The sequence below is a fragment of the Lagenorhynchus albirostris genome, chromosome 6 (genome assembly GCF_949774975.1).
Source record: "Lagenorhynchus albirostris chromosome 6, mLagAlb1.1, whole genome shotgun sequence".
In the NCBI taxonomy this organism is placed as follows: domain Eukaryota; kingdom Metazoa; phylum Chordata; class Mammalia; order Artiodactyla; family Delphinidae; genus Lagenorhynchus; species Lagenorhynchus albirostris.
The window spans coordinates 121,159,990-121,172,277 of record NC_083100.1 but is presented as its reverse complement, the minus strand read 5'-3'; the positions used below and the strand labels follow the sequence as shown (position 1 = coordinate 121,172,277).

Sequence of the window (12,288 nt, the reverse complement as noted above, 5' to 3'; positions counted from 1 at the left end):
TTCTCTCCCCTTATAGGGGGACAGGATGGCTAGTGTTGGCTGGACTTGGGTATTTCCCTTCTCCCTCTAGAAGGCTAGAGTCAGCTGGAATTGAGTATTTTCCTTGCCCCAGGTCAGTTAGGTTTTGGTTAACTAGTTTTCTCCTAAGAACAGCCCTTGTTAAGAAGAACAGAGTGCTCTGGTGTACAGTTGACCCTTGAACAACCTGGGGGTTCAGGGTGCTGACCCTGCACAGAGTTGAAAAATCATGTAGAGTCGTCCCACGGGATCCATGGGGGATTGGTTCCAAGACCTACTGCAGATAGCAAAATCCACCAATGCTCAGTCTCATAATCAGTCCTCTTTATCCATGGATTCAACCAACTGTGAATCATGCAGTACTGTATTTATTGAAAAGAATCCACGTATAAGTGGACCCTTGCAGTTCAAACCTGTGTTGTTCAAGGGTCAACTGTATTTCATAATGGTCTTGTGTCCCCCACCTCCACCATCCCACCCCTTGTGGGAAGTTCGGGTACTTTTCTCTGATATTTACTGTGGGAATCTGACGGAGCTCCTGGAGGTCAATCTCACAATATTGTGTGAGGCCTGCTATGACTGGCCCCCTGGAGTTTTTAAAAAACTCTGGGAATTATCCACATTGAGCTTCCAGCAAATCATCAGTTGGATTCAGGCTTTCCTACTCATGTACTGGTTTCTGTGGCAGTTTCAAGTAGAGGTTTGAAGTCTCTACTCCCATAAGCTGTGACTCTTTGTGTTCACCTGTCTCTCCAGTCTTTGGGACAGCAGTTTGCCCTGTGTCCTCTCATATGGATCCAAGAATGGTTGCTGATTTTCCAGTCTGTTCTGCTTTTTTTTACTTGTTATGATGGAGTGGGGACTTCCTGAGCTGTTTACATGTGAAACTGGAAACTGCCAATCACTGTCTTTTAATTGGTGAATTTCACTTGGTTAGCCTCTCTCTGTCAACATGCCAAAGCTATTTTCCTCTATACCATTTTGTTTTTTGGGGGAGGTACGCGGGCCTCTCACTGTTGTGGCCTCTCCCATTGCGGAACACAGGCTCCGGACGCGCAGGCTCAGCGGCCATGGCTCACGGGCCCAGCCGCTCTGTGGCATGTGGGATCTTCCCGGACCGGGGCACGAACCCGTGTCCCCTGCATCGACAGGCGGACTCCCAACCACTGCGCCACCAGGGAAGCCCCCTCTATACAATTTTTATACGTGTGTAACATTGACATTTACTTTTAGCTTGAATCCTTTTGATGTTAACAGTACGATGTCAACTGCAGTTACTGAATACCATGTATTTGAATTGCTATTTCTTTTTATTATTCATTTTTACTTATTAAATTTCTTAGTACTTATTGCTTACTTACATTTTAAAATTCTATATAGTTGTGTTTGTAGTGTAGTTTGTTTCCTTTATCCAGTTGTGTTTTATTATTTTTATATTTTAAAAAATATTTATTTATTTATTTGGTTGCGGTGGATCTTGGTCGCGGCGGATCTTTGTTGCGGCGGGCTGGCTCCTTGGTTGTGGCAGGCGGGCTCCTTGGTTGTGGCACGCGAACTCTTAGTTGCGGCATGCATGTGGGATCTAGTTCCTGGACCAGGGATCGAACCAAGGCCACCTGCATTGAGAGCATGGAGTCTTAACCACTGCGCCACCAAGAGAGTCCCCCAGTTGTCTTTTAGAGGGAAGTTTTATGGATTTTAAACTTCGAATTTTTGAATGTCTGAAAATGTCTGTAACTTTATTCTTTCACATGAATGCTGATTTGGGGGGAACATAATTCTGTTTCAAATAATTTTCTTTCAGAACTTCAAAGTTACATCTTCATTGTCTTTTAATGTCAATTGTTGCTGAAAATGATGTGATACCTGTTTTTTTTTTTAATAAGCAGTCTTTGTTCCCTCTTAGGTTAAAAAATTGAGAAACAAAGATCTGTAGTCTTAAGTTTTCTATTTTGTTTTTGTTTTCCTAAGAATAGTTCTATTAGAATTAGTTTTCATTTGAGGATAGTTAAAATGAAAGGGTATTGTTATATTAAAAAAAAAAACCCAACTAATAAACTCCCGTGTTTCCCCCAAATCTTAAGCTTGAATAAAAGGAAAGGCCCTTGAGAGGTGAATAACCTTCCCTCCTGTTGCCATCCTCCAGTGTCTTTTTAATGCTTGCATCAATGAGTAATGCCCGGCTTCCTGAGGTAGCATATTTTCCTTCCTCCTTTTTGGCTGCTCCTAAATTTATATATTTTGAATTGGAATATGGCTACCTCCGCAATTTGTGTATTGTCTTCTTAATGGGCAGTTCAAAACAAAACTCCTCTTCCAGGCAATTGTAATTTTAGTTTACATGATGAACTATATATGGTGTCTTCTTTTATACTTACAATTCCTATCCAGGTGTTTCAAAATCTGTAACTGCTTTTTAGCTAAGGTAAAAATATGTAATAACTTTGTACCTTTTTATATAAATACTTTGTATCTTCAGCTGCCCCTTTATTTAGTTAATTTTTTTTTTCAACTTAGACCTTGTGTGGACAGTAATGACCTCACGTTTCCGATTGCCTGCTGGCAGAACCTACAATGTACGAGCATCAGAGTTGGCCCGAGATAGACTGCATACAGAGGTGGTTTGCAACATCCTTCTTCTGGATAACACTGTACAGGCTTTCAAAGTTAATGTAAGTATTTTATGTCTTTTTTAATTTTAATAATCTGGTTATAAATCTGAATTTAGATTAAATTTTAAAACTAAAATTGTTTAATCATAGTACAGTTTGAAAAGCCTTCTTCAAAGAGGAAGGTCTTGTTAGTTTGGTTTTTGTAACTATCAAATACACATTCTAATTCAAGGTCTTTTAAGGGGTTGACAAACCAGCAGCACATTATTAGTGGAGCAGGTCAATAGTATGTAGGTGGTTTTTATAAATGTGCTTGAGGGTGCGGGAAAGGAATCTTGTTCTCATAAATAATTTATACATTCCCATTGTGATCTTATTCTACTGTCTGTGAAGAACATTTTTACTAAACAAAGATAAATAGCAGCCCTGATCTTATCTGAGCCTTATCTGCAACATTTATTCAACAAATGTTTGTTCATCCTACCTGTGTCCAGCTTTATTTGCTCAACATTGTGAGTTTCACCTGTGTGGTGTGTTAGCAGTAGTTGGTTCATTTTCATTGCTGTGTAGTACTCTCTTGTATGAGTACACCACAGTTTACTTATCCATTTATTTATCTCCATTTATTTGTCCAGTTTATCGTTTGTGTATATTTGGATCGTTTCCGCCCTGGGCTCTTATCAGTAATGTTGCTGTGAACATGTCTTGATATATGCAAAGGCATTCCTCTTTTTTATTTAGATGATTCCACACCTACAGAAAGGGGAGAGACTAGTGTCATGAATACCCACTTACCCTTTTCCTAGATTGACCTGTTGTTAACATTTTGCTCATTTCCTTTATCTTTCTTTTTTTCTGTGTGTGTTTTCTGACCCTTCTGAAAGTAGGTGGTACACTTCACCTGTGTTTCAGCAGCCTCAGGATCTCATAAATTACAGCTATATCATTATCACACACCAAAATTTAATATTATGAATATAACAGTATCTAATATATAGTCCATATTGAAACTGGAATTCCTCATTCCTCATTTCCACATCTCCAGGATAACACCTTCATTTGTTTCCTGCTATGTTACACAGGTATTTCTAGACTTTGAAATCTTGAAGTAATCTAAAATATTGATCTTCTGAAATCCTGCCTTTTGTGACAACATGGATGGACCTTGGCATCATGCTAAGTGAAATAAGTCAGACAGAGAAAGACAAATACAGTATGATTTCACTCATATGGGGAATCTAGAAAAGCTGAACTCAGAATGGTGGTTGGCAGGGGCCGAGGGATGGGGGAAATGGGGAGATGTTGGTCAAAGGGGACAAACTTCCAGTTGCAAGATGAATAAGTTCTGGGAGCTAATGTACAGCATGGTGACTAATGGCGACAGTACTGTGTTCTACACTTGAAAGTTGCTAAGAGAATAAATCTTAAATGTTCTCACCACACATTATGTTTATGCTGTATTTCCCATCTAGCATAATTTTCCTATTGGGCACTTTAGTTGATGATAGTATTGTATTTTTCAGTGTGGAAATCAATGTGCTGTTTAATTACCCTTATAGGAAGACATATTTATTTTATTTTGGTTTATATTTAGATCTTTTAATATATATTATATTGATATATTTATTGATTTTTTAAAAGATTTATTATTTATTTAATTTATTTTTGACTGCGTCAGGTCTTAGTTGCTGGCACACGGGATCTTTGTTGAGGCATGTGGGATCTTTTTTTTTTTTTTGCGGTACACGGGCCTCTCACTGTTGTGGCCTCTCCCGTTGCGGAGCACAGGCTCCAGACACGCAGGCCCAGCGGCCATGGCTCACGGGCCCAGCCGCTCCGCGGCATGTGGGAGGCGGACTCTCAACCACTGCGCCACCAGGGAAGCCCCCATGTGGGATCTTTTATTGCGGCGTGTGGGCTTCTCTCTAATTGTGGCATGGGGGTTTTCTCTTCTCTAGTTGTGGCCCACGTGCCTCTGTAGTTATGGCGCGCAGGTTCCAGAGTGCCTGGGCTCTGTAGTTTGTGGCATGCGGGCTCTCCAGTTGAGGTGTGAGAGCTCAGTAGTTGAGGTGCACAGGCTTAGTTGCCCTGTGGCATGTGGGATCTTAGTTCCCCGACCAGGGATCGAACCTGTGTCCCCTGCATTGTAAGTATGTCTATTCCTCTGAGTGTCAGGGCTGGAATCATTCAGAGTGTCTGAGCTGCTTTGCATTTTTATTACAGATGCTGATTATTTTAATCTACATGAATGGTTCCCTAGTTATGTAGCTTACAGCCTGTGCAGTGGTTCATGATAGGCTGCAAACTAGTAGGGGAGCTTGAACCTCTGCTAGTTATTCTCTCATGTCCATTAAATACCTTTAAGTCTCAGAAATCCTCACTGTTGGCAGCTGCTAGGCTCACCAGCATCTCTGTTCACCAGGAAGGAGAACCACTTAGTTTCCTTTGGAGACTACCGGCGGATGATTTGTAACGTCTTAGCTGTTGCAGGCATTGCTTTCCCTAAAAGATTTCTGTACTACAGATCAAATATTCATTGTTGCCAAAGCCTGCTTTTTTTCCATCTGGTGTTTATCTCATCAGAGTTTTTCCTTTATATTTTCCTGAGAGAAAATGCGGTACTAAAGGAGTTGATACAACTTCATGAGTTTTTTTTCTCTTTCTCTTTCTCTGTTGTGGACATAGGAGTGAGGTAAGCCCATAAGTGTTGCTTCAGCTTCAAGTTCTGTTTACACAGCCATTCTTTTTACTGTAGCCAGCCTATGGAATTGTCTCCCTCATGCCCTAAATTCATCATCAGTTCACCAAAAACTTGTTTCCATTAATATTTTTAAATGTATAGTATCTGTACTGCCAGGATTGATTTCACCAACCTATGAGGATTTTTTGCCTAAATTTTGTTTTTATTTTTACTTTGGTACACCTGTATAGCAAGCAGTAGGCTGTGTGATAAGGAAGAGTTCTGTAGAACCAACCTGTTCCAGTTATTAGGACTGCATAAGAAATTACCCCCAAACTTAGTGGCGTATTTATTATCCTCAGGGATTCTGTGAGTCACAGATCCAACAGGGATGATTTTTTTAAAAAAATTCTTTATTTTTTTGCGGTACGCGGGCCTCTCACTGCTGTGGCCTCTCCCATTGTGGAGCACAGGCTCCGGACGCGCAGGCTCAGTAGTTGTGGCTCACGGGCCTAGTTGCTCCGCGGCATGTGGTATCTTCCCAGACCAGGGCTCGAACCCGTGTCCCCTGCATTAGCAGGCAGATTCTCAACCACAGCGCCACCAGGGAAGCCCCTATATATTTATTTTATATGTGAATGTATATGTATAAAATTGACATATATAGAGTTATATTTGGAAAAACTGAAATAATATTCAAAATGTATGATCATTTATTCAGCACATGTGATTCAGTGCACAGTTCTGAGGCACTTCATAGGTAGCAGTATTTAAAGACAAAACTAAACTTGTGCAGTGAGGATTTTTGTTTGTTTACTTTCATTTTTGTCCACATTGCATTTTCCCTCAGTTTCCTTTTTGTTCTTTGTAATGTATCTCTTATGTACTCAATAAAGAATAACTGATAACTTCTTTTATTGAAGTACAATTGATTTTATAATATTGTGTTGTTTCTGGTATGCAGCATAGTGATTCTGTGAGTCTGTTTCTGTTTTGCATATATATTCATTTATATTACTTTTTTAGATTGCACAGATGAGTGATACCATATAGCATTTGTCTTTCTCTGACTTACTTCACTTAGTATGATAATCCCTAGGTCCATCCATGTTGCTGCAAATGGCATTACTTCATTCTTTTTTATGGCTGAGTAGTATTCCATTGTATATATGTACCACATCCTCTTTATCCATTCATCTGTTGATGGGCACTTTGGTGGCTTCTTTGTCTTGGCTGTTGTAAATAGTGCTGCTATGAACATTGGGGTGCATGTATCTTTTCGAATTAGTGTTTTTGTTTTTTCCAGATATATACCGAGGAGTGGAATTGTTGGATCATATGGCAATTCTATTTTTAGTATTTTAAGGGATCTCACCAATTTACATTCCCATCAACAGTATATGAGGGTTCCTTTTTCTCACACCCTCTACCACATTTGTTATTTGTAGGCTTTTTGTTTGTTTGTTTGTTTTTTTGTGTGTGTTTTTTTGCGGTACGCGGGCCTCTCACTGTTGTGGCCTCTCCCGTTGCGGAGCACAGGCTCCGGACGCACAGGCCCAGCGGCCATGGCTCACGGGCCTAGCTGCTCCGCGGCATGTGGGATCTTCCCGGACCGGGACACGAACCCGTGTCCCCTGCATTGGCAGGCGGACTCTCAACCACTGCGCCACCAGGGAAGCCCTGTAGGCTTTTTGATGATGGCCATTCTGACAGTTGTGAGGTGATACCTCATTGTGGTTTTGATTTGCGTTTCTCTAATAATTAGCGATATTGAGCATCTTTTCATGTGCCAATTTGTCATGTGTATGTTTTCTTTGGAAAAAATGTCTATTCAAGTCTTCTGCCCATTTTTTGATTGGATTGTTTGTTTTGTGATATTGAGTTAAAAGAGCTGTTTGTATATTTTGGATATTAACCCCTTTTCAGTCGTATCATTTGCAAATACTTTTTCCCATTCCATAAGGTTTTTTTTTGTTTTGTTGATAGTTTCCTTTGCTGTGCAAAAGCTTAATTAGATCCTATTTGTTTATTTTTGCTTTTATTTCTTTTGCCATGGGAGACTGAGCTAAGAAAATATTGCTACAATTTACGTCAACGAGTGTTTTGCCTATGTCCTCTTCTGGAAATTTTATGGTGTCGTGTCTGGTATTTAGGTCTTTAAAGTGTTTTGAGTTTATTTTTGTGTGTGGTGTGAGGAAATGTTCTAAATTTATTGTTTTATGTGTAGCTGTCCAGCTCCCAGCACCACTCACTGGGGCAGCACCAGGCAGTTGAAGAGACTATCTTTCTCCATTGTATTACGTTCTTGCCTCCTTTGCTGTAGATTAATTGACCCTAGGTACATGGGCTTGTTTCTAGGCTCTCTAACGGCTAATTTTTAAAAATGATACCAGTACTTCAGTTGTTAGTGTAAGATGCAGTAAATCATAGATTTTTCCCCCTTGAAATAAAATGAAATTCAATTAATAATATTGTAGTTATGTTACAGCTTGGGTTGATGAATATTTAGTTGGCTGAACCTCACCTTGTTTCATCTGGTAAACTACTTGTTAACCACATCTGTAGTACAAACTGGATTATAGAGTTGGGGTTAGCAGGTGGCTGCTGATTGAAGTGGGAGGCAAAAGGAGTGTAAGGATGATGGATTTACCTAAACGGAACATACTTGGAATCATTTTACAGTCATATTTGTAAAGGAGGATAGGGTTTGGGGGATTTTTTCCTAGTTATTGTTCCACTGTCTTTATTTTTCACATGAGAAGATAAGTTTAGAGTCATTAGGTTACTTGCCAAGTTGGTAGCAGAGCCAGTAATGTGTGTGTGTATGTGAGAAGGTGTGTTTGGACCTGTTATTTTCAACACTTAACCATTTTATTAAGTATTATTTCTAGCCCTACTTACATTTGATAGCTTTTTTTTTTTGGCCACACTGCGTGGCACACGGGATCTTAGTTCCCTGACCAGGGATCAAACCTGTGCCCCCTGCAGTGGAAGTGTGGGGTCTTAACCACTGGACTGCCAGAGAAGTCCCTAAATTTGATTTCTTAATTCCTTTAAAAATACTATCGTTTACACATCATCCAGATTCCCTAAGAAATTTTTTGTTTTTACATTTATTGGTTTATTCATGTACACAATTTAAAATAATTGTTCTGTAAAGTGTCACAACAAAAACTAACAGAACCCTAAACCTACCCTGTTGCCCCTTAGAAGTAACTGCATTTGACACGCTTAGTTTTTCTCTCGTATTTATTACCATGGTTCTAAGAAACATCTTACAGTATGTCTGGTTTTGTCTGGTTTGTTTTTTGTTGTTTGTATTATGTATTGACTTTGGAGGATGAGACTTTACTTCTCCTTCCCCTCCATACACACATACTTCCTCTCTATCATCCTTTCAATAAACAAAGTAGTTATATAGTAATATTTGGTTAGTTCAGAATGTCTTTTCGCTAGAGGGAAATCCTTCAGTCATCTGCCTGGAGCTTGTGGAGCCCTGACTGGGACTTCTTAGAGCTGAGGGAGAGAAGGGGACTAGGGAGGTCTCAGCTCTTCCGTAGGTAGACTTCCATTTATCATGTGGATTTCCCCTGTTTTCAGCTCAGTGAAAATTAATCAGCTGTACCTGATGTCTCTGAGTCCAGATTATCACTGGCTCATTTTCTTCAGAGAGTGACTCTCTAGTTCTTGCATGATTGGCAGAGGGACGGGGAGTGAGAGCTGGTCATGAAGAGCTGTCTCAGACTTGCTCTGAGTGCTGCCCTCTCAGCATCGTCGTGGATCTTAAGCACACATTTGTGTCCAGTCTGCCTCGTTTATTAACCTTGAAGTCTCTCAGATTGATTTGCAACATCTACTCTGAAGGAGAACTTACTATTTACGAAGGTGTTTTGAGGAAAATCAGATGTTACAATGGAAGTGGACATACTTAGTGCAAAAAGATGTAATAATTGGCCAATTGTCGTAGTGTTTGAAAATTCCAAGATTGTAGTATGTGATAGGTTATTAAATCTTTTCTCTGTTTTGAATTTTTTTCCCTAAACTATATCATGTTAAGCACAAGAAAAGTATCAACGAGATTTATAATTGTGCACAAAGTTACCATATTTCTTGGTTTATTCTTTGATTGTTTTTGTTTTTATCAGGCATGTATAGTTCTTAGGTCTTAATATATTTGTCATGCATAAGTCTTTACTGATAAAGACATTTACTTCTATTGAAAGAATTTCCTAGGCAGTTATCCAGTGATGAATTTATAGGTTTTTATTTTGAAGATTTACTGGTCCTGTGATGATACGCAAGTTGCTCTACCTTACTGTATTGCAGATTCATTTGTTAGGAAAGAACACCTGTCTTGCATAGGATGTTTAGAATTAAATGAGAGTATTTTGAAGTGTTGTTTATGTGTCTGACTCACATTACACATTTAGAAAGGTTGATTCTTCTTTGCTTTATTGCTTGTGATCCAGTCGACCTATTCTCTAGTTCCAGAAATGTTTTCTTGGAAGAATATTATTATTAAAATTTCACAAAACAGCAGTCTCCTAATTGCTTTATGTGTATATATGATATTCTTACCTGTGTACTGTTGTACATGTACAGTTTCCAAAACCCAGTTTGTTTCTGGCATATTGATTAAAAATACATGTACATGGGAATTCCCTGGTGGTCCAGTGGTTAGGACTGTGCTATCACTGCCCAGGGCCCGGGCTCAATCCCTGGTCAGGGAACTAGGATCCTGCAAGCTGCACAGCATGGCCAAAAAAAAAATAAAAATAAATAAGAATAAAAATACATGTACATGGAAATTGTAAAAATGCAAGTTTATTCTTAAAGCGTAAAGAGGAGGGACTTCACTGGTGGTCCAGTGGTTAAGACTTCGCCTTCTAATGCAGGGGCTGCAGGTTCGATCCCTGGTTGGGGAACTAAGATCCCACATGCCTCGTGGTCAAAAAATCCAAAACATAAAACAGAAGCAATATTGTAACAAATTCAATAAAGACTTTAAAAATGGTCCACGTCAAAAAAAACTTAAAAACAAAAAGTAAAGAGGAAACAGTTGTCAAATATTACATTTTTGAGGACTTCCCTGGTAGCGCAGTAGTTGAGAATCCGCCTGCCAATGCAGGGAACACGGGTTCGAGCCCTGGTCTGGGAAGATCCCACATGCCGCGGAGCAACTAAGCCTGTGCACCACAACTGCTGAGCCTGCTCTCTAGAGCCCGTGTGCCACAACTTCTGAGCCCGCGTGCCACAACTACTGAAGCCTGTGCACCTAGACCCCAGACTCTGCAACAAGAGAAGCCACCGCAATGAGAAGCCTGCGCACCGCAACGAAGAGTAACCCCTGCTCGCCGCAACTAGAGAAAACCCGCTGCCCGCAGCAACGAAGACCCAGTGCAGCCAGAAATAAATAAATAAATAAATAAAATTTAAAATATATTACATTTTTGAGAATTAGGTATATTTTATCTTGGCACTAGTACAGTAAATTAAGTTGTCATTGTTCATGTACTTTAATGACAACAGTTATTTAGTGCCTCATATATTATGAGAAAAAGTTTCAGAAAATAGCTGTAAGCCATTAAAATTTTGATAAATATATGATGGATTCTATTTAGAAAGATTCTGTAGCCTAGTGTCCCCTACTCTAGAAATTATGTATAGTTGTTGTTTATTATAATATGTATAATACATTATACACTCTGGTGCACAGATCTTTACTGTACAACTCAATGAATGTTTATGTATGTATACATCTGTGGAACTACCACCAGATTAAGGTATTGAATACTTCACTCACCAAGAAAGATTCCCTTGTGCTCTCTAAGTATTTCTTACTCCATTTTATCTCCTTTATTAGCTTTTCTTGATTAACCTTTTAATGTCATACTGTTAGTGATTACCTTAGAAATTGCAAAATGTGTCATGACTTACAAAAGTCTGCCTTTATTTAGTACAGTTGACTGTTGAACGTGACAGGTTTGAAATGTGTGGTTCCACTTATACGTGGATATTTTTCAATGAATACATACTTCAGTGAATACATACATATTTTCCAGTGAATACATACACAACCCACATTTGGTTGAAACTGCAGATGTGGAACCGTGGATATGTAGGCTGACCACAAAGTTACACACATATTTTCAACTGTGTGGATGATCAGCACCCCTAACCCCCAGGTTGTTCAAGGGTCAACTGTACTTCTACCATGTTCCCCCCCAAATGCAAAAACCTTAAAGCAGTTTGAATCCATTTACCTGCCTCCTACTTTTTTGCTATTGTTCTTATGTATTTTTGCCATCCTCCTCATATGTTATAAACCCTACAAGACATTGCTATTATTGCTTTAAATAGTTAACAGTCTATTATATTTCCCTTTATATTTAAACTTTTTGCAGCTCATTTCTTATATATCCATGCTTCCATATAGAATCTTTTCCCTTCATCCGAAAGAACCTCTTTTATTATTTTCTGAAATAGAGACTGTTAATACAGTTTTTCAACTTTTTGTTTGTCTGAAAATGTATTTACTTACTCCTTATTTTGGAGGATATTTTTGCTGGGTATAGAATTCTACATTGATAGTTTTTTTTCTTCGTAGTTTAAAGATGTTGTTTCATTGACTTTTTCTTGAGGAGCCATCTTGAGAACTCATTTTTCATTCTTACTGTTCTTGAGCAGGACAAGAGATATGTCCTTTCTTCCTCTGTTTTTGAGCTTTTTCTCTATTTTTGACTCTAGTGTCTCATCTATAATATACCTAGATATGGTTTTGTTTTTATCTTGCTTGTGTGTTTGTGTGTGTTTGTGCATTTATCTTGCTTGGTATTCACTGAGCTTCTTAAATCTGTAGGTGGTGTCTTATACAATTTGAAAACTTCTTGTCCTTTACAGATTTAAATATTGCTTCTGGCCCATTTTTTCCTTCTCTCCTTCTGGACTCCATTACATCTGTTAGACTGACTACATCCC

General features: G+C 39.0%; 1 protein-coding gene across 1 annotated transcript in view; it reads left to right on the top strand.

Moving 5' to 3' along the window:
• Positions 1-12,288, top strand: part of PTPN4 (protein tyrosine phosphatase non-receptor type 4) — a 170,757-nt gene that overhangs the window by 32,064 nt on the left and 126,405 nt on the right. The window contains exon 2 of the mRNA XM_060153152.1: positions 2,536-2,690. Coding sequence (XP_060009135.1) covers positions 2,553-2,690 — 138 coding nt within the window. The 5' untranslated portion in view covers positions 2,536-2,552. The remainder of the gene's footprint in view (positions 1-2,535; positions 2,691-12,288) is intronic.